The sequence below is a fragment of the Chiloscyllium plagiosum genome, unplaced genomic scaffold (assembly GCF_037043375.1).
Source record: "Chiloscyllium plagiosum isolate Xiang-an unplaced genomic scaffold, Cpla_swu_hap1 HiC_scaffold_23, whole genome shotgun sequence".
NCBI lineage: Eukaryota > Metazoa > Chordata > Chondrichthyes > Orectolobiformes > Hemiscylliidae > Chiloscyllium > Chiloscyllium plagiosum.
This window is the reverse complement of record NW_028270161.1, coordinates 45,512,724-45,540,364: the sequence shown is the minus strand read 5'-3', so window position 1 is coordinate 45,540,364 and position 27,641 is coordinate 45,512,724. Positions and strand designations below refer to the sequence as shown.

At 41.4% G+C, this 27,641-nt stretch overlaps 2 protein-coding genes across 3 annotated transcripts; one reads left to right on the top strand and one right to left on the bottom strand.

Moving 5' to 3' along the window:
- Window positions 1-39: 39 nt before the first annotated feature.
- On the bottom strand, window positions 40-8,025 carry tprkb (Tp53rk binding protein). 2 transcript variants are annotated; one of them, XM_087999611.1, is made up of 5 exons: window positions 7,945-8,025; window positions 4,907-5,072; window positions 3,224-3,346; window positions 963-1,139; window positions 40-390 (listed from the first exon to the last, which is right to left on the bottom strand). In XM_087999611.1, coding segments are annotated over exons 1-5 (555 nt in total). In that variant the 5' UTR covers window positions 7,947-8,025; the 3' UTR covers window positions 40-303. The 2 variants fall into 2 exon arrangements, with proteins under 2 accessions (XP_087855737.1, XP_043569529.2); XM_043713594.2 differs by lacking the exon at window positions 7,945-8,025 and adding an exon at window positions 7,408-7,464.
- On the top strand, window positions 7,840-18,736 carry alg10 (ALG10 alpha-1,2-glucosyltransferase). The gene is made up of 3 exons (XM_043713590.2): window positions 7,840-8,004; window positions 13,537-13,734; window positions 16,000-18,736. The coding sequence occupies exons 1-3, from the start codon at window positions 7,840-7,842 to the stop codon at window positions 17,050-17,052; spliced, it is 1,416 nt and encodes a 471-aa protein (XP_043569525.1). The 3' UTR covers window positions 17,053-18,736.
- Window positions 18,737-27,641: the final 8,905 nt, after the last annotated feature.

Sequence of the window (27,641 nt, the reverse complement as noted above, 5' to 3'; positions counted from 1 at the left end):
AACAAACAGCAAAGGAAGTGTACATCGACGAGAAATACAGACATTTCCAAGATCTTTATTCAAGCATAAGCAACGGCTGCCAAAGTCAGCATTTATTATTTAATCATACAGTCAACCTTGAGACCACACTGGTGGGCCTTCTGTATGGATTGCAGTGGTCAATGAAGAAGAGGACTTTGATTTCTGGTTCAAATGCAGATAAAATTGCAGGCAATGCTCCCAGTTCATACACTGCTGCTCTCTTGTTTCAACTCAGTAGAAACATAGTTGAAGAATTAATTTAAAGTAACAGGGTTTCTTCTGTCAAAGAATATCTTTTATTGCCATTCGACAAATAATGGCATCCAACAAATTGCCAACCTTTTCCTCAGGAGGAGATACTTTGTAAATCTGTGTATAGTAAAACATTTTGGTTATAGTTCATTTGGAATGACAGTAAGGCATTTCTTCCTCTCAAATAAACATGTGCTATCCTGCAAAGGATTATAGGTGTGAAGAGGAATCAACTATCGACTTAACAATGAGATCCTAATGAAGGTGAAGAAAGCATTATCCAACTATGCTAGAACACTTTTCTGTCAATGATTCAGCTGCAAGCATTTTTGAATACCATTACGTCCATATGAATACGTATGCATCTTAACAGGAATGTCAGTGGTGTAAATGTAAATATTAATCTGAAAACCAGCACAGGAGTAAAGAAAATGGATTGAATGGTTCAGCACATCAGCCATTTGTTTTTGTGCAACCAGTTATAATTTTCTGATACAAAGTTTCATTGACATGTAATTGTTACCATACAAAATAGACTTATTGCAGCAAATCATAATTTATCCCCAATGATAGTGGTATCAAATGATAAGTCAAAACTGCATGAAATGAAAATGGTGATTTGGATGCAGACTTTAAGAAAACAACTTAATTTTAAATCCTGTAATGAAGAAGTCACGTTACTCACAAACCTTTTTAATTTTGGTCATATCTGCCATTGTTGAGAGATCCTGGACATGAATCTGTTGCCCATCCACTTGCCTTATAACACCTTCCAAATCAGATTTTTTCTCTCCATCATCCACCAGAACAATGAGAACAGCCGAGTCACTATCTGAAATCCCAAATTTTCTGAACGCATCTGAAATCTTCAGAAAAATAACTAATGAAATTGTGACTTTTTAACCGTCAACATCCTCTCTGAAGAACAGCATGGAGTATAGGTGTTGGGAGGTCATGTCGCGGCTGTACAGGACATTGGTTAGACCACTTTTGGAATATTGTGTGCAATTCTGGTCTCTGTCCTATTGTGAGAATGTGTGAAACTTCCAACGGTTCAGAAACGTTTTACAAGGATGTTGCCAGGGTTGAAGGATTTGAGCTCTAGGGAGAAGCTGACTATGTTAGGGTTGTTTTCCCTGGAGCATCGGAGGCTGAGGGGTGACTTTATAGGGGTTTATGAAATCACGAGAGATGTGGATAGGATAAATAAACAAGGTCTTTTCCCAGCAGTTGGAGAGTCTGGAACTAGAGGGCATAAGTTTAGGGTGAGGGGGGAAAGATTTAAAAGGGACATCAGGGGCAACATTTTCATGCAAAAGGTGGTACGTGTATGAAATGAGCTGCCAGAGGAGTGGTGGAGGCTGGTAAAATTACAACATTTAAGACATATCTGGATGGATATATGAATAAGAAGAGTTTAGAGGAATATGGGCCAAGTGCAGGCAAATGGAAGTAGATTAATAAAGGATATCTGGTCAGCAAGAACAAGTGGACCAAAGAGTCTGTTTCAGTGCTATTCACCTCTATGACTCTAAGAAATGTTCAAGAATCATGTTTTAAAGAAAAGCAAAATTAAAAGAAAGACACTAGTGACAGAAATGAAAGAAGAGTTGAATGTGCTACCACCCTGAATGTTGGATAAAAAAAGTGTGGCTGATAAGCATTTCATATTCTCCTTCCAAATGGTGTCTGAAAACAACCACGCAACTGCTGGGAATAATTCTATCATTCTAATTATGAGAGGCTAGCAAAAGATGTTAAAGAGCGTATATTCTTGAAGATACAGGAGGATTGCATAATGTTCAGCACCATTTGCAACTCCTCAGATACTGCAGCAGTCCACATCCAGGTTCAGGCTTACAAGTAGAAAGTAACATTCACACCATACAAATGGCAGGGAATGACTGTTTCTTATTGGGGGTGACCTAACCATGACCCATTGACATTTAATGGCATTAGCATTAATAAATCCCTCACTAACGTCATCCTGGGAGTTACCATTGAATAGAAACTGAACTGGATTAACCAAACAAATACAGTGGCTACAAGAGCACATCAGAGGCTATAAATACTGCAGTGAATAAGTAACCTCTGGACTCCTCAAAGCCTGTCTACGACCTGGAAGGCACAAGTCTGAAGTGTGATGGAATGCTCCCCACTTACCTCAACCACACTCAAGAAGCTTGAAACCATCCAGGACAAAAGCAGCCCCATTGACTGCTTGTGAGTGTGGTGCCATTCACTCTACTACTGATGCCCTCTACACACTGCTGTTACTATCTACAAAATGCACTGCAGAAATTTGTCAAAGCCACAGAGAACACCTTCAAAACTCACAAACACTTCCATCCATAAAATGACAAAAAGCAGCAGATAAATCGGAACACCACCACCTGCAAGTTTATCTCGAGGTAATTCACCATCTGAACTTGGAAAAGCATCATGTCCCCTCACTGTTGTTGGGACAAAATCCTGGAACTCCATCCCCAATGACATGCTGGGTCTATCTGTAGCAATTCAAGAAGGAAGCTCACTACCACCTACTTTCTCAAGGGCAAGTAGGGACAGATAATAAATGCTGGCCCAGTCAGCAAGACCCATGTCCTATTAGTGAATAAAGAAATTACAAGCAAAATCTTGAATAGCTGAGCCAGATTTTATAGCTCTTTTTTCTACACCTGTTGCCATGTTTACAATTCAGAAAAAAAATTCATTTCTAATTAAAAAAAAACATTATATTACTGAGTGACACTAATGGCTGATTCCTGCATGGCCACTGTACTTCTCACTTAGAGATACCAGTTTATAACTGTGAGGTTCAACTCTATGTAGTTCTACAACTGCAGTATTCTGGACATGAAGAGAAATGCAAAACAGCACAAATGCATCTGATAAAGTGTACAAGTTATTACACCAAAATCAATTCACTGCTCAGAAAATCAAGCCTTACATTATTTGTTGGAGAGAGATTAAATATGATTTCAGAATAAAGGCCTCTTGTCTTCATTTTGGCCAGTTTGTGTAAATGAACAGCTTTGTTGACTGCCAGAAGTATCTGAAATGGATCAACTATCTGAAAGAGAGAGATAAAGACCATGTGCAGTTTATACAAAAGCATGTATTGCATTGGTAGCTCCATGTAAATTGGCAGTTTCATATAGTTTTCTCAATGATAACAGAGCAGGTCAGGAGCATTTTACAAACAAGTTCCCCCAAATGAAAATCACAACTTACAATATTGTAGAATAATATCTTTTGAAATCAGCTCGACAATTTATATTTTCACGTTCTATTTTACATTAGACACTGATAATGCAGTGATTTTACAAAAGGAACTTAACTCTTGCAATTGTATGTAGAGTTGATTAGAAACTGCTACAAGTGCAGCACTTCCGTTTGAGTTCTCTGTACAACAGCGGGCCTTACCCACATCACTATGACTTTCTCCATAAATAGAGGCAGGGAAGCAGGCCCAGAATCTACCCCACCCTGAACAGAGATCAAATTAATATTAACACCACATGAGCTGTCCAGCAAATGAGCTAACCATGCCAGATATTTAGAGTTGCAGTGGAATGTACACTTTGACATGCAAGCTGCATTCTGAAGCTATCGCAATGATGGGAGAGGCTCCAATCTCTTGTCTTCAGATAGCGGATCAGGGGACTCACCCTCGCGACACCTGAACTTGGTGTACGTTGGAAGGATTTACAAGCTAATTCTTAACCTGTACACTTATGTTATGTGTGTACCTTCCTTATCTGTAAAATTCTGAAGTAGAATGGGTACCTGGAGCTTTTGGTTTAGAGCTGAAAATGTGTTGCTGGAAAAGCACAGCAGGTCAGGCAGGAACCAAGGAGCAGGAGAATCGACGTTTCGGGCATGAGCCCTTCTTCCAAAATGTCGATTCTCCTGCTCCAAGAACGCTGCGTGACCTGCTGCGCTTTTCCACCAACACATTTTCAGCTCTGATCTCCAGCATCTGCAGTCCTCACTGTCTCCTAGTTCACTTTTGGATTAGAAGCAGGATTGCTAATCAGTTGTCCAACTGCTCTATTTAACATCTGAAAACCAACTTGAAGGTTGCTGCCAATCTAGTTCAACCCTGACCCAGTTTATTTCATATAATATCCAATGCTCCTGTAGCTAGATTGGGCAAGACTCTGAGAAAAATGACAACAACCAAAACAGCCAAAAATTCATCCATGTAAATTTGTATAGGCCTTTGGGGAAAAAAAAAGTGACCCTCAGGCTAATGTTTTTTCTGTTTACCCTATAGCTACTGAAGACAGCATGAAAATGCATTCATTACATCAGCAACAGTTGGCCAGTGACTGAATATGGAAACTTCCTGATGGAAAATAGATCAAGCAACCTTGCGATGCATTACTCACTAACCCAAAGGTGACAGTATAACAAACTTGTAAGAAAATTACATGAAACTGGAAACCACACTTTATTAAACAAAATAACAAGAATCTATCAAATATATTGGTTACTCTGCTCATCAGTTTCTCTCTTGCTCACAGATGTACCACCTTCTTTCCTCAGAAGAAATCTTCATGACTGCAGGATTCCCTTTATGTACATATTAAAAACAAAATCACAGCAATAATTAGATTATCATTCTCACCATGGATGCATTTACCAATGCTCCATCTATGGTTCCTTCCATAGCTTTCTTTCGAAGTTCAGCAGCATTTTTAACATCTTTAAACAACAGAAGTGTCACAGTGTATCCTGGAAAGAGTTCTAGCTCATGTATCATAATCATCTTGTTCGTCTGATGATCAGCATACCTGAAGTGACAAGGTGACAATGTGACTGATTAACAAAATCTTGCTAAGAAAAAAATAGACCGTGCAGTTAGGTTCAATGATTACAAAGTAAAATTCTTCCTTGAAAAATGTTGCATGGTTCATGCCAAGACCAACACAAAACCAACTAGTAATGGAAAAAAAAAGTTAAAACAGAAATACCAAGAATTCATTCACTTACTGGTTATATACTATTTCAGGAAAATAATTTACTTTATTTTCCAACAGCGACATACTGCAGACACCAGAGATCTGTTTTTATTTCATGTTTCTCACATCATAGTATTTGGCTTTTATATAAATAGAAAATGCTGGAGAAATGCAAGAGGTCTGGAAGAACCTCTTCTTCAGAACTATATGGTTAAGAAGAGTTATACTGGATTTGAAACATTAATTCTGTTTCTCTCTCCATTGGTACTGCTGAGCCTGCTACGTTTCACAGTTTGCCCGAAACAAATAAAAAAAACATAAAAACACAGACTTACTGCATTAATGGTGAAATTTATGAATTAATATTTTGTCCATCCACAATATTTCTGATCTACATTCTTCTCAATGCGCCTCACCAGGAGAAAAGGGCAATATTCAATAAAGAAAAAACTGTAAACGTCCTTCATTGATTATTCAATAATAGTAATTTCAGCATTTTTTTCCAGGTACTTAAATTCCTCGTGTGACTTGCCTTGAGAACTATGTTTACAAACACTATTCTCTACAACCTTTTAGAGTCAGAGAGATGTTCAGCACGGAAACAGACACTTCAGTCCAATTCGTCCATGCCAACCAGATATCCCAACCCAATCTAGTCCTACTTATCAGCACCCGGCCCATATCCCTCCAAATCCTTCCTGTAAATACACCCATCCAAGTGCCTTTTAAATGTTGCAATTGCACCAGCCTCCACCACTTCCTCTGGCAGCTCATTCCAAACATGAACTACCCTATGCCCCTTAGGTCTCTTTTATATCTGTCCCTTCTCAACCTAAACCCTCTAGTTGTGGTCTCCCCCATCCCAGGGAAAAGACCTTGTTTATTTACCCTCTCCATATCTTTTGCGATTTTATAAACCTCTATAAGGTCAACTGTTAGCCTCCAAAACTCTAGGGAAAACAGCCTCAGCCTATTTAATCTCTCCCTATAGCTCAAATCCTCCAATCCTGGCAATATCCTTGTAAATCTTTTCTGAACCCTTTCAAGTTTCACAACATCCTTACGACAGGGAGGAGACCAGAAGTGCACGCAATGTTCCAAAAGTGGCCTAACCAACATCCTGTACAGCCGCAACATGACCTTCTATACTCAATACTCTGACCAATAAAGGAAAGCATACCAAACACCTTCTTCACTAACCTATCTACCTGCAACTCTACTTTCAAGGAACTATGAACCTGCACTCTAAGGTCTCTTTGTTCAACAACACTCCCTAGGACCTTACCATTAAGTGTTTTAACGCCTTAATTTTTGGGACATTTATTATTTAAGATCTTATAAATACCTACAGTGTGGTTATAAATATTCACTAAGCAAAGCATCACTGGTAATGAACAGCATTGAGAGATTCACAACTTGGAAGCTCATATAATGCTTATATAATTTACCCAGCCCTTCTTGCTTCACATCTACCACAGCAACTGGCTTGAGAATCACAGTGCCATTTCAGAAATTGAATTCAGCCACAGTCTGCTTGTTAGACAACTAACTGAACGGTAGCCCTGGCTGGGTAGTAAGGGCGTTATCTCAAAATTAAATGGTTATGTCCAAGTCAATAATTTGATTTCCTGATGAACGGCTTTTGCCGGAACGTCGATTTTCCTGCGCCTCGGATGCTGCCTGAACTGCTGTGCTTTTCCAGCGCCACTCTAATCTCGACTGAGAAGTCAATAATAGTCTGCGGTTCAGACATCCCTCATATCGTACAATCAGCAACATAATGATTAACTAATATAAATTTTGGTGAGAGACGGATCAAAATAACCGACCAGGAAGGTGACAGCAGCAGGTGAAGGATAAACAAGAGAGTGAGAGCCTAGAGTGTCCATAAAGAAGACAGAAATAGGGCACTAAAGCGAAAGCAAAAAGTTGCGGATGCTGGAAATCTGAAAAAAGTGCTGGAAAACCTTGCAATGGGCAGCATCGTTGGGGAGAAAACGACAAGTTAATGTTTCGAGTCCAGATTGATTTTTATTCATAATAACGTGTGCATTTCCATAGATGCTGCCAGACTTGCTGAGCTTCTGCTTTTTTTTTGTCTCATATATCCGGCACCTACATTGCTTTTAATCACATTGCGACTACTACAGAGAGTAACACAACTCACCATTGGAACAGCTCCGGCAGGCCAATCCCGCCCCCGGAAACCGAAACTCCCGATAAAGGTTCCGCCCCACAAACAAAGTGACCACCTCCATCTCCAGCCACGTCTCGCCCCGCCCAGTATTATGCACCTGCCCCGCCCCTCATCCCGCCATTGGCCCCGCTCACCAATGACGACCTTGAACCCGCCCCACACCGCGCCTCTGGCCCCGCCTACCCAATGAGTCCTGACCCCGCCCCGTGTCCGAGCCACTGACCCCGCCCCGTGTCCGAGCCACTGACCCCGCCCCATGTCCGAGCCACTGGCCCCGCCCAACATGGGTACATTCTTGCGTCACTGGCCATGCCGAATGTGGGTGCATTGAGCCCGCCTCTTTCCGGCGTCACTGGACTCCACCCCATTACGCGCCACGCCCCCCCACCTCCCCGGACCGTAATGGAGCGTCTCGAGCCGCTCCTCTTCTCCGCGCTCCTCAGCAGCAACTTCCTAGTCTCCTCTGTGGTTTTCTCGGCCATCAGCCGGGTGCAGAGGGCTCCTTACATGGACGAGATTTTCCACGTCCCGCAGGCGCAGCGGTACTGTGACGGGAGATTTTCCGAGGTATGCGACTGACTGCGGCTGAATGGCGGACCCCAGCGGTAGGAGATCGGGCTCCTCGCCCCCTAGTGGCCTGATCCCGGAATTGCAAGCTGAAGTGATTAGTTCAAAGGAGACCATTCAACCCATCAGCACTGTGCTAAGATCTCTGCCCATAACACTCTTTTAAAATGTTTAATCTGTTTCTGCCACCCTGTTTTTGGCAGTGGTTCATGGCATCCTGCCCACAGCCCCTAACATCTTAGATGTTTTTCTTTTACTTGCCTCATGGAAATCTGATGCACATAGTCATAGAGATGCACAACACGGAAACAAACCCTTCGGTCCAACCTGTCCATGCCGACCAGATATCCCAACCCAATCTAGTCCCACCTGCCAGCACCTGGCCCATATCCCTCTAAACCCTTCCTATTCATATACCCATCCAAATGCCTTTTATATGTTGCAGTTGTACCAGCCTCCACCACTTCCTCTGGCAGCTCATTCCATACACGTACCACCCTCTGCATGGAAAAAGTTACCCCTTAGGTTCTATTATATCTTTCCCCTCTCACTCTAAACCTATCCCCTCTAGTTCTGGACTCCCCCACCCCAGGGAAAAGACTTGACTTATTTACCCTATCCATGGCCCTCATAATTTTGTAAACCTCTATAAGGTCACCCCTCAGCCTCCGATGCTCCAGGGAAAACAGCCCCAGCCTGTTCAGTCTCTCCCCATAGCTCAAATCCTCCAACCCTGGCAACATCCATGTAAATCTTTTCTGAATCCTTTCAAGTTTCACAACATTTTTCCAATAGGAAGGAGATTAGAATTGCACACAATGTTCCAACAGTGGCCCAACCAATGTCCTGTACAACCGTAACATGACTTCCCAACTCCTGTACGCAATACTTTGACCAATAAAGGAAAGCATACCAAACACCTCCTTCACTATCCTATCTACCTGCGACTCCACTTTCAATGAGCGATGAACCTGCACTCCAAGGTCTCTTTGTTCAGCAACACTCCCTAGGACCTTACCATTAAGTGTATAAGTCCTGCTAAGATTTGCTTTCCCAAAATGCAGCACCTTGCATTTATCTGAATTAAACTTCATCTGCCACTTCTCAGCCCATTGGCCCATCTGGTCAAGATCCTGTTGTAATATGAGGTAACCCTCTTCACTGTCCACTACACCTCCAATTTTGGTGCCATCTGCAAACTTACTAGCTATATCTTTTATGCTCACATACAAATCATTTATATAAATGACAAAAAGTAGAGGACCCAGCACCAATCCTTGTAGCACTCCACTGGTCACAGGCCTCCAGATTGAAAAACAACCCTCCACCACCACCTTCTGCCTTTGAGCCAGTTCTGTGTCCACATGGCTAATTCTCCCTGTATTTTGTGAGATCTAACCTTGCTAACCAGTGTCCCATGAGAAACCTCGTTGAACTCCATATAGATCGTATGTTACTTCTTCAAAAACTCAATCAAGTTTGTGAGACATGATTTCCCACACACAAAGCCATGTTGACTATCAGTCCTTGCCTTTCCAAATACATGTACATCCTGTCCCTCAGGATTCCCTCCAACAACTTGCCCACCACCGACGTAAGGCTCACTGGTCTATAGTTCCCTGGCTTGTCCTTATCACCCTTCTTAAACAGTGGCACCACGTTAGCCAACCTCCAGTCTTCTGGCACCTCACCTGTGACTATCGATGATACAAATATCTGAACAAGAGGCCCAGCAATCACTTCTCTAGCTTCCCACAGGGTTCTAGGGTACACCTGATGAAGTCCTGGGGATTTATCCACCTTTATGCGTCTATAAATCCAGACCAAAAAAAACTATTGGGACATGGACGCAATTATTTTCTTGTCCTTTCAAATAAGTTATTTCTCCCCCTCTCCTTAATTTGACTGATATGCCTATTATTTTCTGGCAGTTAATGGGACTCGTTCCATATTCTGGTTTTGTGTTCGTAATTGACAGTTAATTTTAATTTCTGTTTCCTATAACATTTGGAAGAAATTGACCTCACTTGTTCCTTCTGCCTACTGGTGTTGTTGAAGATCAGAATTCATTCCTACAAACCTACAATTCCATACATTTGTTGACTTATTTGGTTAATATGCAATAGTTTTGACAGGGACGTGGATATTTCCCATTCCTCCATTGTAGGGTCATAGAGTCGTACGGTGTGGAAATAGACCCTTCGGTCCAACCAGTTCATGTCAACCATAATCCCAAACTAAACGAGTCGCACCAAATCCCTCCAAATATTTCTTATTTATGTGCTTATCTAAATGTCTTTTAAATGTTGTAACTGTACCTGCATCCACTTTCTCTGGAGTGTGTGTGTGTGTGTAGTAAAAGAAAATTGGCTTTTACGTCTTCTTTTAAACCTTTTCCTCTCACTTTAAAATATGCCCTCTAGTCTTGAAAGCCCCCACCCGAGGGAAAAGACACCTGCCATTCACCTTCTATATACCCGTTAACGAATTTGTAAACCTGTATGAGGTTGCCCCTCGCCCTCTGATGGTCCAGTGAAAAAAGTCCCAACCTATCCAACCTCTCCCCATAACTGAAAACCTCCATTTCTGGCAACATTCTGGTAAGTCTCTTCTGAACCCTTTCCACCTTAATAATATCCTTCCTTTAAAGGAATAATGATACAATATTAATATGCTGCCTATAATTTTCAAATTTCTGCGCACTGCTCTTTCTTTAAGTTCATACGATAGAGGAGCAGAATTAGGTCATTCAGCCCATCAGGCCTGCTCTGCCATTCGATCATGGCTGATATGTTCCTCACCCCATTTTCTTGCCTTCTCTCCATATCTCTTCAACCCATTACCAATTAAAAATCTGTCTTAACTCCTCCTTAAATTTACTCGCTGTCCCAGCATCGACTGCACTTTGGGTTAGCAAGTTGGGTTTTTTTTATCTGTGGTATAGACCATAACATACAAGAGCAGAATTAGGCTATTCCAGCAGATTGAGTCCGCTCCATCATTCCGTCATGACTTATATGTTTTTGGACCCCATTCTCATGCTTCTTTTGATCCCCTTAAGAACCTACCTATCTCTGTCATAGAGTCATACAACACAGAAACAGACCCTTCAGTGCAACTTGTCCATGCCAATCAGCTTATTCTAAACTGATAGAGTCCCATTTGCCAACATTTGGCCCATATTCCTCTAAAAGTTTCCTATTAATATACCTATCTAGATGCCTTTTAAATGTTGTAATTGTACCCTCTCCACCACCAGCTCGAGCCGCACATTCCGTACATGCACCACCCTATGTGTGAAAAAGTTGTCCTTCAGGCCCCTTTTAAACTTATCTCCTCTCACCTTAAATCTATGCCTTCTAATTTTGGACTACTCCACCCTGGGAAAAAAAGAAAACCAGGGAAAAGGTTTTCATAAGTACACTGAATGATTTCGTCTCTGCAGTGCAGTGTGGCAATGAATTCCACAGACTAACCACCCTCTGACCGAAGAAGCTCCTCCTTGTTTCAGTGCTGAAGGGTCATGCCTTATCTCTGAGGCTGTGCCCTCAGGTTCTAGTCTCTCCGAGTGGAAACATCTCCATACCTACTCTATCCAAGCCTCTCAGTATTCAGTAAGTTTCAGTCACATTACCCTAATCCACCCTAAAGTTTGGGAATTCTGCTGGTGTCTGGCATTGCAAGAACTGATGCAGAGTACCTATTCACTTCCTTCACTATTTCTTCGTACCCCATTACTACTTCCCCACCAGTCTAATGTCCACTCTTGCCTCTCTGTTACCTTTTTTAATAACAAGCTCCTGCAGTCTTTTATTATATTACTAGATAGCTTACTCTCATATTTTATCCTCCACTCACTTTTTATGCTGTCCCTGACTTCCCTTGTCAGCCATGTTTGCCTCATCCTCCCCTTAGTGTTTTCTTCTTCCTTTGGATGAATCTCTGCTGTGCCTCCAGAGTTACCCCCAGAAACCCCTGCCATTGCTGCTCCCCCATCTTCTCTGCTCGGCTTCCCTTCCAGTCAACTCTGGCAAGCTGCTCCCTCATCACTTTTTGTAGTTATCTTTACCCAATCGTAATAATGTTACACCTGATTCCAGTTTCTCCCCCTCAAAACTGCAAGGTAAATTCTCTTAAATTATGGTCACTGCCCCATAGGGATTCCTTCCCCGTTAAGCTTCCTAATCAAATGCCTCATTACACATCACCAAGTCCAAAATTTCTGGTTCCCTAGTGGGCTCTACCACAAGTTGCTCCAAAAAAACATATTCTTAGACATTCCACTTCTTTAAATCCGCTGCCAATCTGAGTTTCCCAATCCACCTGCATATTGAAGACCCCTATGATTATTGTCACGGTGCCTTTCTTACATGCCTTTATATCTCCTGATGTATTTCCTACCTCACATCCTGAATACTGCAAGGAGGCTTGGGCACAATGCCTTTCAGAGTCTTTTTGTCCCTTTGCAGTTCCTCAACTCTACCCAACCAGCTTCTGTGCTTTCCAACTCTATATGGCTTTTTGCTATCTGTTTGATTCAATTTCTCATGAACAAGACAATCCTGTGCTCTCTGCCCATCTCACTGTCCTTTTGATAGGATCCTTGGATGTTTAGATCCCAGCCCTGATCCCCTTGCAGTCACATCAGTGATACGCATAACATCATATTTGCCAATTTCAATCTGCACTACAAGCTTATTTACATTGTTTCATATATTGCATGCATCTAAGTACAACATCTTCAGTCCTGTGTTGACTGCTCCCCTTCTCATAGTTATCCCCTTAACTGCTGTACCTGAAGTTTGATTCTTGAGCGTTTTCATACTCTCTGTTCTATTAGTTATTCAGGAAACTCTAATAACCTCTGCTGAACGGCCCCCCCCATTCCGCCACCCCGAACATTTTCTATGATCTTCCATGCAACTGAAGCCACCTTCCCCACTAGTTAGTTTAAAGCCCTATCCACAGCTCTAGTTTTGTGATTTGCTCGGACTTTGGCACCGGTTCCGGGAGAGAGGGAGCTGTTCTGATGGGACAAACTCCACTCAGATCATGCTGGCACCAGTGTCCCATGAATTTGAACCCGTTTCTCTCACACCAGTCATTCAGCCATGCATTTTCCTTTTCAATATTGTCGATCCTGTGCCAATTTGTTCATGACTGAGATAGTAATCCAGAGATTATTACTTTTTTGGTTCTGTTTTTTAATCTGGCCTTTTGCTATTCATTATCACTCAGCAAAACCTCTTTCCCCTTTCTGCATATAGCGTTGGTATCTATGTGGACCCACAGCATCTGGATCTTTCCTCTCCCACTCCAAGTTCCTCTGTAAGACAGATGAGATATCCTGAACCGGGGCACCAGGCAGGCAACACTGCCTTCGGATTGTCAATCCTGGCCACAGAAAATAGCGTTTATTCCCCTTACTATACTGTCCCTGATTACAATTACATTATTATAATTACACTACAAATACATTTATTCCCAATTTATGTATATTTAAATTATAAATTGCTTAATTCTCTCATACAGTGGGATCCAATGATCACAACTTTACCTGGCCTCTATCTGGTGTCTACTGGGATAATCAAGCCAGTATCTTGGCTGATGGGTTGGACAGGGAGTATAGTATGTTCTACAGGAATGCTACGATTCGTTAATCTTCTGTTCAATACTGGCAACCTCTACTTGCTTTATCTGCTCTTGTGCAAGATACATCAGAAGGACAAGGTACACAAGTTTCTACCCTTTTTTTTTCTCAATGTCGGAAGAGAAAACCTGTACTTAAAGCTGTATGGCTTCTGTTGTGTTACGTTCTAGAAAGCCAGTTGAAGATGAGTACGGAGCTGATCTTTCCTTTATCTTCCATTAAGTTGTGAAGTTAAACATTGCAAGCGTATACCATTAGCTCAATCACACAGGATTTCAGAAAACATGTTTTTGTGTGTTGGTATGGACCAGACCAAATCTTCTCAAAACGTGACAAGGAAATAGCCTAGACCCTAACTTTTTCGTATTTTAAAGGCAAATGCCAGGTGTTGTGTTCTAGATGCAACTCGATTGGTTGAACTTCCAGGCTTGAAGCAAAACACACTTCTTTCATCCACTATTGTTAAAATACACGCAAAATGAAAGAAAAGAGTTGGCTTAATTGTAACTCACTTGAAATGCTTAACAAAATAATATATATTAACTACTGTTAATTAACTGTTCCAATATAGTAACATCCCATAAACACACTCTTGGCAAAGGCAAATTCCGTAAAATAGACTGTCTCACATGCAATTCTAACAGCAAGAAGAGAACCACCGCTTTTAGCTGTAACAGAGAGAGGAATAAGAGCTTCCCCATCAGCTTCAAGACCCCAATAGCAGCTGCAGAAAATAAAACTAAAAATCTTGATTCTGTGGGAGCTTGACACCACCCATTCAACCCCAAGGCCTCATAAACTGTTTGTTGTCTTTGAGCAGACCGCTCGTCACCTCTGTCTCCACCTTTCTTAAAAGAAAAGGACCAGATACATCCCTTAAAGCCATATTATTGTCATATCATCTGGGTATATGAATAGGAAGGATTTGGAGGGATATGGGCCAGGTGCTGGCAGGTGGGACTAGATTGGGTTGGGATATCTGGTCGGCATGAATGTGTTGGACTGAAGAGTCTGTTTCCATGCTGTACATATCTATGACTCTATGACTTTAAGTGAAACCTCAGCTAATGCCTGCCATCTGCATGCATAAACACAAATAATGTACTATTAACATAAAACAATGTTTTCATCTTAGTATTTTAAAAATCCTATTTAGAATTTTGTATTTTATACAAAAAGGCAGTATTTTATATTGTAGTGTAACCTCATTACCCCACTTCCTTTTTAAGGCATAGTTTCAAGCCATAGTACATTGGGTAAGGATAAAGATGACAGAAGACAATTTCCATAAGTACTCTGTAACCATTGGGATGTGAAACTCGAGCTTGATCTGCTTGTTTCTTGCCCAGCACAGTGAGAAATAGATCATATCTCAGCTAATGCCATGCTGAGTAGAAATTGAACACATGACATCTGTATCATTATCAAACACTGACTTCCCCCAAGTAACCCCATCTGAGGAGCTTTGTTCTGGAATATTTTCCTATTTCTATCTGATATGTTTGTGTACCTAGCAATGTTTTTGGAACGAGTGGAATTGTTTTCAAATACCTTTTTGTTAGTCTCCATCCTGCTCATCAAACATTGAGTTTTAATTGTGTATGCAAGTAGCAATAGAATATTCCTCCATTCACCTCTTGACTAGTTGGACTGTTTATAATCCAGGAAGTAAATTTGCAGAAATAAGTTAATGATTATAGCTCAAGGGTTTACCTGTATCTTCAGATCTGCTGAACTGAAGTAACTTTTGCTAATACAATGTGTTATTCATTCTGGTCCCCATTACTGTTACCCCTTCACATAACTGGTACAAAATTCAACACTATTGGCTGCTGTAAGTCTCATTGAACAATAATAATAGCAGTTGCAATCTGTCATGACTAGTCTCAGTGAGAAAAATTTGCCAATGGTGCAAACGAATTATGGCTTAGCACACAACCACATCTTGTTAGGGTGGAAGAGCTCAAACAGCAGAAATCCCAATAGCTACCTGCTGCTGGTTGCATGTCTTAATTGTTCTGTTTATGAAGGCACATAAAAGAACATCCCTATGATCCAGAAGGACTACAACTTTTACATAAAACATGTTTATTTTCCCTGATCCTGTACTTGGAAATAATTTAGATCATGCTGAATTAACTGGACTTGCAGAAGTAGAACCTATCAGTAGCAATGAATGATGATCAACTGTTAAAGTGGTCAAAAAATACTAGGAATACAGAATATGAATGATAGAGCATTTGCTTGTTTGTATTGTTGTAATCAAAATTGGAGTTGCTTTCTTATTGGCTTAATGCAGATATATTGTCAATGAATAATGTTTCTTTTTTTTTGTCCCTTTGCAGGCCACCTGTACATTCCGGAGAATTATGTCTGCATTAACACTTGCCTCATTTCCCCTGCTTTACTTTTTCTCATTCCTCTATTACACAGATGCAGGCTCAACATTCTTCATTTTATTTACTTATCTGATGTGCCTATATGGGAGTCATAGTATTGCTGCATGCCTTGGATTCTGTGCCTTTATGTTCCGTCAGACTAACATCGTCTGGATTATATTCTGTGCAGGAAGTGTTGTCGCACAGAAATTGACAGAAGCATGGAAGATTGATTCTCTCAAGAAAAGGGATGAAAAGACAGTTATTCTAAACTCCACTGTGGAGATCAAGAAGATTGTGCGCTTCCTGTTAGAGTATGTCCTATCGTTTAACAATCTGAAAGGACTGATATTTCTGACCTGGCCATACATCATCTTAGTTGTGGGATTTCTGCTGTTTGTCTCCCTGAATGGAGGAATAGTTATCGGTGACAGGACCAACCACGAGATCTCTCTCAACTTTCCTCAGTTATTCTACTTCTTTTCTTTCACCCTAGTATTCTCCCTTCCTCATCTGCTTTCCCCTCATAAGATAATAACTTTCCTAAGTTCAGTAAAGAAGCAACCTTTATTTTACCTTTTTCTTGTAGTTGTCTCCTTGTTGTTGATTTGGAAGTTCACTTACATTCATAAGTTTTTGCTGGCTGATAACAGACATTACACATTTTATGTTTGGAAAAATATCTTTCAGAGGCACGAACTAATCAAGTATATGTTGGTCCCAGGGTATATCTTTGCTGTTTGGACATTCATTGAAACATTGAAGTCCAAATCAATTTTCTGGAACTTAGCGTTTTTTATCTGTTTGGCTGCTGCTACTGTTCCACAAAAGTTATTAGAATTTCGTTATTTCATTGTGCCATATCTTATCTTCAGACTGAACATCCCAATGCCTTTGGGCTTTAAGATTCTTGCGGAGCTGGCTGTGTATTCTGTACTAAATGTGCTAACTGTTTACTTGTTTCTCTACAAAACCTTCCAGTGGCCAGGTAGCGAAGAAGTTCACAGGTTTATGTGGTGATGTTTGGGAACACTTTTTATTTGGCTTTAAAAGATCATGTACATAAATGGTTAACATTCTTCAGAAATACTTAACCATAATCAAAATATTTGTAATGTCCACAACATTTGGAAGAAGATCTTTCTTTAAATTTTTTTTCCTATGTAGTTGTGTATTTGGAATACTGTGTTCATGATTTTTTCTGCCAAATTCTGTAATTAGCATGATAACATCATTTATTCAAATCTGTTCATGTAAACATTTGTTTTCGTCACATGCACTATATTAGTCTTGATTGTGCTGTTTCAAAAGCAAGTTACTAACCTGACTGAATTACAGATACATTTAATGTTATTATATTTTGATTATACAGCAAAAGTACTTCAAGACCTTATGGTTAAAAGAGTTTGTGATATTCTGTTTTATCCATTTGAAATGGTGACTCTGCTTATTGGGCAAACAGTTTTATCTCATTTTAGCATTACAACCTATTCAGTTCTGCATGTTATCACTTTTATTGTGTATGTATTAAACTGAGGGATTGAGGACTAGTATAAATATTAGATATTTGCAAACTGATGTACTGATCTTTTAATGTTTTCCACAATTAGACCTGTGTTAGAGAAATTATTATTCTTGATTTCACCTGGTGTATTCTAGTCACGTTTGCTGTATCACGTTTTGTTTGATATTGAACTTGACTGCCGGTTGTTATCTCACAGCTTTTATCTGTGGCTTTTTTTTCTCAATTGGTGCAATTTATCTATTTTAATGATTTTTAATAATTAATTTTTTTTTTGCAGACGCTCTGTAGTCACTGAGTTAGAGGGAGAGGGAAAGATTTAGTCATTTCCACAGAGAACTCTTAGAAAGTCTTTGAAGACATTTGGGAAACGGGATTTTATTTCTGGTCCCCATAAGAAAAGGTGTTTAATTTGTCTACTACAAGAAGGAAATTATTTAGGTAGGTTTTAACTTATGAAAATATTACTTGTATTTAAATAAGCAGCTGTCATATCGTTAGAATATCCCAAAGTGTTCTGCAGCCAAAGAATGACTTTTGAACTGTAGTCATCATTGCTTTGTCAGCACATGCAGCAGCCAGTGTGCATACAATATGGTCCCAGAAATAACAGTAAAGCGAGTAACTGGTCAATCTGTTTGGTGTTGGGTGAGAGTTAGCCAAGACGAAAGGTCTTTCTTCTCATCAGCTAGTTTGTGGTATCTTTTATGGAATTTGGGCATGGATCTAAACTCTCATCTGAAAGTCAGCCACCTATGTCAGTGTAATGAAACAGTATTAATTACTGACTTCACAGTAAAGGATCAATTAGGTAACAACTGTAACATGATATAATGTCACATTCAGTTTGAGGGTGAGAAATTTGCGATGAAAATAGAGCCTAAAATGTAAAGGCAATTACAAAGGTTTGAAGACGGAAATAACTGCACAGAGTCTGATATCCTGTCATCAAGCCCCCCTTTATTGTGCCAATACACTGGCTGTGGCCAGCGGGTTCGGAGTCAGTCTCCTCAACTGAGGAGATTCTGAATCCCCTGTTTATATATAATATATATATATTCTTTTTTTTTGCCTAAGTGATCTCTTGTTTATATTTTTTCTGTTTATTTATTTATTTTCTTTTACCCCCACACTAACTGCGAGATACAGTGAAAGACAACAAGTGTACAAATCTTTATTCAATTTCCACCACCAAGAAGAAAGGAAACACCCGAGTGGCCAGTGACAAGCGGTGCAGTTCTCAGAGGGCGATGCTGCGTAATCAAATAGTGACGGGGAGGGCAGGGATCAAATCAAAATAGAGTTGGAGGGGGAAAAGATTTTTGTTTAGCCAAAAGATTTTCAAAATAAACTTCGACCATGCTAATTGGCATTTTTTTTTCATTTGTGGTTGTAGCTAATTTTAATTGGTTGTTTTTTGAGCCCATTGTAGTTTTCCTATTTGCGGTACCTTTGTGCATTCCCATTTGTATATTCCTTATGATTTGAAATTGTCACTATTTTTAAATATAAAATTTCAACCAGTTGTGCAAAAACATGACACAATTTTTGTATGAAATCCAATTGCCAAAGTTAAGATTTTTATAATGATTCGTTTTTATATTTGGACTGTCATCATTCACAATCATCTGGATGCTTCCACAAAACTAATACTCTTAGTTCATAGATGGCATGAGTCTCTTTTAAATGGCCTGTTTTCGGGCAGAGGAATTTAAATAGCTGGTTTTCAATGCAAACGAGTTGAATTATTGGCCGATATTTTAGAGTTAGCAGTGAAGTGATAGCATTCATCATGGCGCTTGAGTAAAGCTGGCTTCAAAGATTTAAGGGTACCTGTAATTCCACCTTTTCCTGAAATTAATTTGGATCTGGCACCAGTGGAAAGGGATCTACAAGTATCCAACAACAGTAACGCTGTCAGGCAGTGTAAACAGCCAATTGTATTGAAGTATCTGCACTAAACACAAACCAAGAAATAAAATGTATTGACTACCCTTTTTTCAATAACATTTAAAAAGCAAAACAAAGGTTAGAGTGCATGCACAGCAGCTGAAATGACTAGCTGTTAAAAATATAATTTTCTAATGTAATGTTACACATATTTCTTTAAGGCTTATTTCTGAAAGTGATAGGGTTGATTCTTAGCACTGGATGATGGCAAATGGCTCCCAGAAAAAGCAAAATGAATTTCAGACTTTGGGATTTTGCCTTTACCATTGATAACAGTAAACATTTGGAACAAACAGTAAACTCATTGCATCTCATAGTCAACATCAGGAGTTAAAGACAAAATTAGCTATATTACAATAATTGCTTTAAATTGTAGTGTCATGTCCAGTGGTTATAAAACGCACTACGTGTAATTTTTCTTTAGTATTCAAAATGTAAGTATTTTTCTTGTATTCAGGGCAACTATGCAATGAACTGCTGTACAAAGTTTACACTGTAGAAGTGTTTGAGGCTATTAATTGTCATATTGTGTGAATGCTTCCATTTTTCTCAATACAAACAGCCACTATTTTAAAACAATCCTGAAATCAGTTTGTCTTATCTTCACTAAACTATGTCAGTTGACTTTCTACTTTCGTCAAAGAATCAAGGAGACATTTATGATTACTCATTCTGTATAAAATAGAAAAGAAATGCTAAGTATTCTAATCTAGTCCATTATACAAATGCTAGTTTTGATTTGATTTATTTATTGTCATGTGTATTTTGTTGAAAAATGTGTTGCTGGAAAAGCACAGCAGGTCAGGCAGCATCCAAGGAGCAGGAGAATCGACATTTCAGGCATAAGCCCTTCTTCAGGAATGAGGCTTATGCCCAAAACGTCGATTCTTCCTGCTCCTTGGATGCTGCCTGACCTGCTGTGCTTTTCCAGCAACACATCTTTCAGCTCTGATCTCCAGCATCTGCAGTCCTCACTTTCTCCATGTGTATTTTGTTACAAAGTAAAGTGAAAGATATTGTATAGTGTCACCACTCTCTGGTACGTCTTAAAACACAGGAAAATAAACTAAAACATAGAATTTAAAGGCTGAAAACTAAAGAAAAAAAGTCTTTGATTTTACAATTCTTCTTGTTAAGTGCTCCCTCATGGGCCTGGTGACCAGGCACAAGTCCCTTTTGTCAGACCACCGCCTCTGGAAAGTTGCCACTCTTTGATGCCATCTTGCCTCTTTACAAAGTTTTAAAATTGTTTTTCCCTTTGTTACCTCTGTTAAAAGCCAGTTTTTGTTTCTTGTGAATCTTATGTTGTGAACTAGGTTATTCTTTGAAAATAACACAATGATTAACATTAGCTTAACGTGAGCATTTAAGTAATGTGTATGAATCTTCAACCCATTATCTACACCAAAGGCCATTTCAGTCCAATGCAATGATCTTCAAAATTCTGATGGATGGAGTGGGCAAGATATAAAAAGCTGTAACTTCCTTTTCTAAATCACATGATATCACATTGATATAGTTTGCTCAGTACTTGATGCCAACTGTGCTTCTGGAACCAGGGCTGTTAAGTTATTTATTTGTAACAAATGTATATTCTATTTTGTCTACAAAGAGAACAGTTGTGAGAATATCATCCTATGCTTTAGTTAAAAATGTGCAGGTTATAATCTGCCTGCTGGCTTCAGGCAAGCTCTTTACCCTTACAGATGAGCTTGGATTAGGCCATTTAGTTTGAAAGGGATACTTGAATTTGTCGCCTGTTTTGGTATGAGATATTTTATTTGTACACGTTAAATCATAACTTTTCTGGGAGTTCTGGAGTCAAACCCAGGTGGTCAGTAGAGTACTGTTCATCCTTTATCTGCTGAAGGGTAATGATTGGTTATTTCTTAAAGAAAGAAAATCTTTCATCATAAGTTAGGTCTTTGGAATCATAGAAAAATGTACAAAAGCTGTGGGCTTTCCCCTAATGTTTGATTTTCTGCTTCAACCTATTCCACTTGGACAGAGAGCCATCAATGGGCCATCATGTGTTCAGTATTTTAACAGAGACTCTGTTGGAGGATAATAAAGAATAACTTGTGAATACTAATGTTTTGATGCAGTTTAAGTATCTTGTAACTAAAGAATTGTATGGTAGCCAACTTGGCAAAATTTGATAATGGTTGTCCCATCGTGAACATCTCTGGTACATGTGCGATGATCTGGGTGATTGCTAGCTTATGTTACACCATTCTATTCGTAGTGTGTATAAGAGTTTAATTCCTCAAAGCACTGCTAATGCACAGTGTTCAGAGAAAGCCCTAAAGGTAGCAATAGATTTAGAAATCAGAATTAAGACTTCTATTAATCTTCAGATATAAGAAAGGAAAACACAAATGGGAGATATTTCTGAATTGTTTTCAGAGACCAGCGCCAGAGACCCGGGTTCAATTCCCGACTCAGAGGACTGACTGTGTGGAGTTTGCACATTCTCCGTGTCTGAATGGGTTTCCTCCGGGTGCTCCGGTTTCCTCCCACAGTCCAAAAATGTGCAGGTCAGGTGAATTGGCCATGCTAAATTGCCCGTAGTGTTAGGTTAAGGAGTAAATGTAGGGGAATGGGTAGGTTGAGCTTCGGAGGGTCGGGGTGGCCTTGTTGGGCCGAAGGGCCTGTTTCCACACTATCTAATCTAATCTAATCTAACCAGTATCTGGTGAAAAAAAGAATAAAAGCGAGCAGAAATTCAAGCATTTTACAAGTTACAGATCTCTTAAAAAAAAATTTGATCCTCCTCAAAAGGAGAGTAGGGAATGGAAGTTAAGGTCACAGAGGAATGGTTCCCTGTTCTTGGTTTCCTCTGCTGAGCTGTTGTTCTGTTTCTTAAAATTTAATAAAACTGCACACAACCACCAGTAAAAAATAAATAAATATTTAGTAGTTGGGGGAGGGTGGTAGCTTTTAAAGAAAATACATACTTACACATATTTGTAAAAGTTGAAACTTTATTGCTGGAACAGCACAGCAGGTCAGGCAGCATCCAGGGAACAGGAGATTCGACGTTTCGGGCACAGGCCCTTCAGGAATGAGCAGAGAGTGTTCAGCAGGAGAAGATAAAAGGTAGGGAGGAGGGACTTGGAGGAGGGGAGTTGGAAATGTGATAGGTGGAAAGAGGTCAAGGTGAGGGTGATAGGTCGGAGTAGGGTGGAGGCGGAGAGGTCAAGAAGAAGACTGCAGGTCAGGAAGGCGGTGCCGGGCTGGAAGGATCCGGCTGAGACAGGGTGGGGGGAGGGGGGATGAAGAAACTGGTGAAGTCCAAGTTCATCCCCTGCGGTTGGAGGGTTCCCAGTCGGAAGATAAGACACTCCTCCTCCGACCGTCGGGTTGTTGTGGTTTGGCGGTGGATGAGTCCAATGACCTGCATATCCTCGGTGGAGTGGGAGGGGGAGTTGAAATGCTGTGCCACAGGTTGGTTGGGTTGGTTCGTCCGGGTGGCCCAGAGGTGCTCTCTGAATCGCTCCGCAAGTAGGCGGCCTGTCTCCCCAATATAGAGGAGGCCACACCGGCTGCAGCGGATGCAGTAGATGATGTGGGTGGAGGTGCAGGTGAATCTGTGGCGGATATGGAAGTTTCCCTTGGGGCCTTGGAGAGAAGTGAGGGGGGAGGTGTGGGCGCAAGTGTTGCACCTCCTGCGGTTGCAAGGGAAGGTGCCGGGAGTGGTGGTTGGGTCGGTGGGGGGTGTGGATCTGACAAGGGAGTCGCGGAGGGAGTGGTCTCTACGGAAAGCTGATAGGGGAGGGGAGGGAAATATATCCTTGGTGCTGGGGTCTGTTTGGAGGTGGCGGAAGTGACGGCGGATGATGCGCTGTACATGGAGATTGGTGGGGTGGTAGGTGAGGACCAGTGGGGTTCTGTCCTGATGGCGGTTGGAGGGGCGGGGCTCAAGGGCGGAGGAGCGGGAAGTGGAGGAGATGCGGTGGAGGGCACCGTCGACCACGTCGGGGGGGAAATTGCGGTCCTTGAAGAAGGAGACCATCTGTGTTGTACGTATTTTGAACTGGTCCTCCTGGGAGCAGATGCGGCGGAGACGAAGGAATTGGGAGAATGGGATGGCGTTTTTACAGGGGGCAGGATGGGAGGAGGTGTAGTCCAGGTAGCTGTGGGAGTCGGTAGGTTTGTAGTAGATGTCCGTGTTGATTCGGTCGCCTGAGATAGAAACAGAAAGGTCTAGGAAGGGGAGGGAGGAGTCCGAGACAGTCCAGGTGAATTTGAGGTCGGGGTGGAAGGTGTTGGTGTAGTGGATGAACTGTTCAACCTCCTCGTGGGAGCACGAGGTAGCGCCGATACAGTCATCAATGTAGCGAAGAAAAAGATGGGGGGTGGGGCCAGTGTAGTTGCGGAAGATGGATTGTTCCACATACCCTACGAAGAGGCAGGCATAGCTGGGGCCCATGCCCCCTGTAAAAACGCCATCCCATTCTCCCAATTCCTTCGTCTCCGCCGCATCTGCTCCCAGGAGGACCAGTTCAAAATACGTACAACACAGATGGCCTCCTTCTTCAAGGACCGCAATTTCCCCCCCGACGTGGTCGACGGTGCCCTCCACCGCATCTCCTCCACTTCCCGCTCCTCCGCCCTTGAGCCCCGCCCCTCCAACCGCCACCAGGACAGAACCCCACTGGTCCTCACCTACCACCCCACCAATCTCCATGTACAGCGCATCATCCGCCGTCACTTCCGCCACCTCCAAACAGACCCCAGCACCAAGGATATATTTCCCTCCCCTCCCCTATCAGCTTTCCGTAGAGACCACTCCCTCCGCGACTCCCTTGTCAGATCCACACCCCCCACCGACCCAACCACCACTCCCGGCACCTTCCCTTGCAACCGCAGGAGGTGCAACACTTGCGCCCACACCTCCCCCCTCACTTCTCTCCAAGGCCCCAAGGGAAACTTCCATATCCGCCACAGATTCACCTGCACCTCCACCCACATCATCTACTGCATCCGCTGCAGCCGGTGTGGCCTCCTCTATATTGGGGAGACAGGCCGCCTACTTGCGGAGCGATTCAGAGAGCACCTCTGGGCCACCCGGACGAACCAACCCAACCAACCTGTGGCACAGCATTTCAACTCCCCCTCCCACTCCACCGAGGATATGCAGGTCATTGGACTCATCCACCGCCAAACCACAACAACCCGACGGTCGGAGGAGGAGCGTCTTATCTTCCGACTGGGAACCCTCCAACCGCAGGGGATGAACTTGGACTTCACCAGTTTCTTCATCCCCCCTCCCCCCACCCTGTCTCAGCCGGATCCTTCCAGCCCGGCACCGCCTTCCTGACCTGCAGTCTTCTTCTTGACCTCTCCGCCTCCACCCTACTCCGACCTATCACCCTCACCTTGACCTCTTTCCACCTATCACATTTCCAACTCCCCTCCTCCAAGTCCCTCCTCCCTACCTTTTATCTTCTCCTGCTGAACACTCTCTGCTCATTCCTGAAGGGCCTGTGCCCGAAACGTCGAATCTCCTGTTCCCTGGATGCTGCCTGACCTGCTGTGCTGTTCCAGCAATAAAGTTTCAACTTTGATCTCCAGCATCTGCAGACCTCACTTTCTCCTCCATATTTGTAAAAGCCAGGTGATCTGATGTCACAAGATTAGATGCCATGTAGTCAGAACATTATCTGATCAAAGCGTCAGAGGTGCTTCCAAGCTGAGTTTATAGCCCTACTCTTGCAATCTGGTAAAGTGAGCTAATAGCCTTTGTCAATTTCCCAACATATCAAACAATAACTGTAGTGCATGGAGGGTGTGACAAAGTTACACCTTTTACAAGGTTATATTGTCCTTGGTATTTTTTTCAGAGTGTTTGTAAAAGACACCACCTCCAAAAAGTCTAAGTTGAAGGTTGACTTCCAAAATCAATTTCAATCCATGAGGGATAAAAATTGGGGAAAAGAGAAATCCTCACGTGGCAAGGGAGACGTAAATCTTGGAGTAGATCATGAGGATAACTTATCACATGGTAAAAAGGAAATCTTTGAAGGAGAAAGAGAAGTTAAAAAGCTCTGGTGTTTTCACTGCAATAAAGTAGGCCACATGAAATCTTAGTGTTGGTGGGTTAAGAAAAGCACTGGGAAGCCAGATGCAGGAAAACAGGATAAGCCAGTGAATTTCTTTGGAGTGGTAATGGAAAGCACAGCGGAGACCAGAAAGCCACACCAGAATGTACGAGCTTGTCAGAGGTTGGTTAAGGAGTAAGTGCCCAATCTTCTTAAACCATATATTTGCGAAGCTAATGTTTACTTGCATAATCCAGGAGCAGCAGGTAAAGAGGTTACAATATTCAGAGATATGATCCTCTCAATTTGTGATGCTGAAAGATGAGGAGATATGTACTTCTGAAGGACTATTGCCAGAAAGGTTGCTGGGGGATTTCACAGTGAGACAAGAAGTGCTGAGTTATGTAAGGTGAAGAGTGACCAGTGAAGAGTGGAGAAGTCGTGTTAGGAGTACTGGACAAACTCTCAGCTCCAGGAATACAATGTGTCCTTGCTAATGAGATAGCTGGTTCACAAGTAGGAGTGCTGCCTATTCTGGTTGAAAAGCCAGTGGAAATTCAGGCAACTGAATTATTGCAGTATACATATCCTGGGACTTTTCCTGACTGTTTGATAACGAGGTCACAAAGACACCAGTTGAAATAGGAGAGATCAAAGGGTACAAATAAGAAGATTGAAGTGGAATGAGCAGAGACCCTGTTCAGGTAGTTGAGACAAGCAGGAGCAAAACACAAAAGACATTTTTACCTCAGATAAATTAACTGAGTTACAGCAGAAAGATGAAAATTTAAAGCAATTGTATTGAAAGGCATACACAGAAAAGGAATCCAAATATCTCTGAATGTTATTGTCTTAAAAATGATGTCTTAATGAGGAAATGGAGACCATCACATCCTGGCAAATCAGAAATGAACAGAAGTTCATCAAATTGTGTTGTCAGTGGGTTATAGAAAGGAGTGAGAAAAACTTATACAAAAACATTTCTACTGGCCTGGACTGCACAAGGATGCCGTTGAATTTTGCCAGACATGTCGTACATGTCAGGTAATTGGAAAACCACAGACAGTAATAAAACCTGCCTTTAATAGCTATTCCTGCATTTGAGGAATCTTTTACAGAAGTCTTAATTGATTGTGCAAGACCCCTACCTAAAACAAATAGTGCAATCAGTATTTGTCAACAATAATGGATGTGTCCACTAGATTTCCAGAGGCTGCCTGTTACACAATGTCACAGCTAAAAGGATTGCAGTGGAGTTACTCAAATTTTTTACTGCATACGGACTACCCACAGCGATACAATCAGATCAAGGGTCAAACTTCACATTGAAATTATTCAAGGAACTTATGGACAGCTTAGGAATGAAACAATTCAAATCTACTGTGTACTATCCAGAGCCACAGGGAACATTAGAAAAGTGGCATCAGGCATTAAAGACCACGTTGAGAGCTTATAGTCAGGACTAGTCAGATGATTGGGATAAGGGAATTCCGTTTGTACTTTTTGTGATCAGAGACGCATCGAATGCATCAACCAAATTCAGTTGATGTGAATTAGTTTTTGGGCATGAAGTGAGAGGACACTAAAATTCATTAAGGAAAAATTGGTAAGTCAGAATTCAGAGACCACATATTTGGAATATGTGTCAAATTTTAGGGAATGATTAAATAGAGCGAGGGAGTTGGCTACACAGCATTTAAAAGTATCACAGCATACAATGAAACAGGAGGCAGACAAGAAATCAAAAATTGACGATTTTACTATCGGAGATAAGGTGTTAGTGTTACTTCCAGTGATCAGTGAACCTTTAAAATCAAGGTTTCGTGGACCTTATCAAGTTAAAAAAAGAAATTGAGTGAGGTGAACTATTTGATAAGGACTCCAGACAGAAAGAAATCTGAGTGTTTCATGTGAATATGCTCAAAAGGTATTTTGACAGAGAAGGAAAGCAAAAGGAGACTATGTTATTAGTTACAACACAGAAGGAAGAACCAAGTTCAGAGGATTCTGAATGGGACATTCCGCAAATTAAATTGGACAATGAGGAAGTTGTCAAAAATTGGGTTAACTTATTGGGTTACCTTCCAGTGGAA

Excerpts from the sequence above, each read along its gene's own strand:
- alg10 (XM_043713590.2), top strand. The coding sequence starts at position 7,840 with ATGGAGCGTCTCGAGCCGCTCCTCTTCTCCGCGCTCCTCAGCAGCAAC. Across the intron at positions 8,005-13,536 it reads GTGACGGGAGATTTTCCGAG|TGGGATCCAATGATCACAAC; the intron begins GTATGCGACTGA and ends TCTCTCATACAG. Across the intron at positions 13,735-15,999 it reads AGATACATCAGAAGGACAAG|GCCACCTGTACATTCCGGAG; the intron begins GTACACAAGTTT and ends GTCCCTTTGCAG.
- tprkb (XM_087999611.1), bottom strand. Across the intron at positions 1,140-3,223 it reads ATCTCTCTCCAACAAATAAT|ATTTCAGATGCGTTCAGAAA; the intron begins GTAAGGCTTGAT and ends ATTTTTCTGAAG. Across the intron at positions 391-962 it reads ATATGACCAAAATTAAAAAG|ATTTACAAAGTATCTCCTCC; the intron begins GTTTGTGAGTAA and ends TACTATACACAG.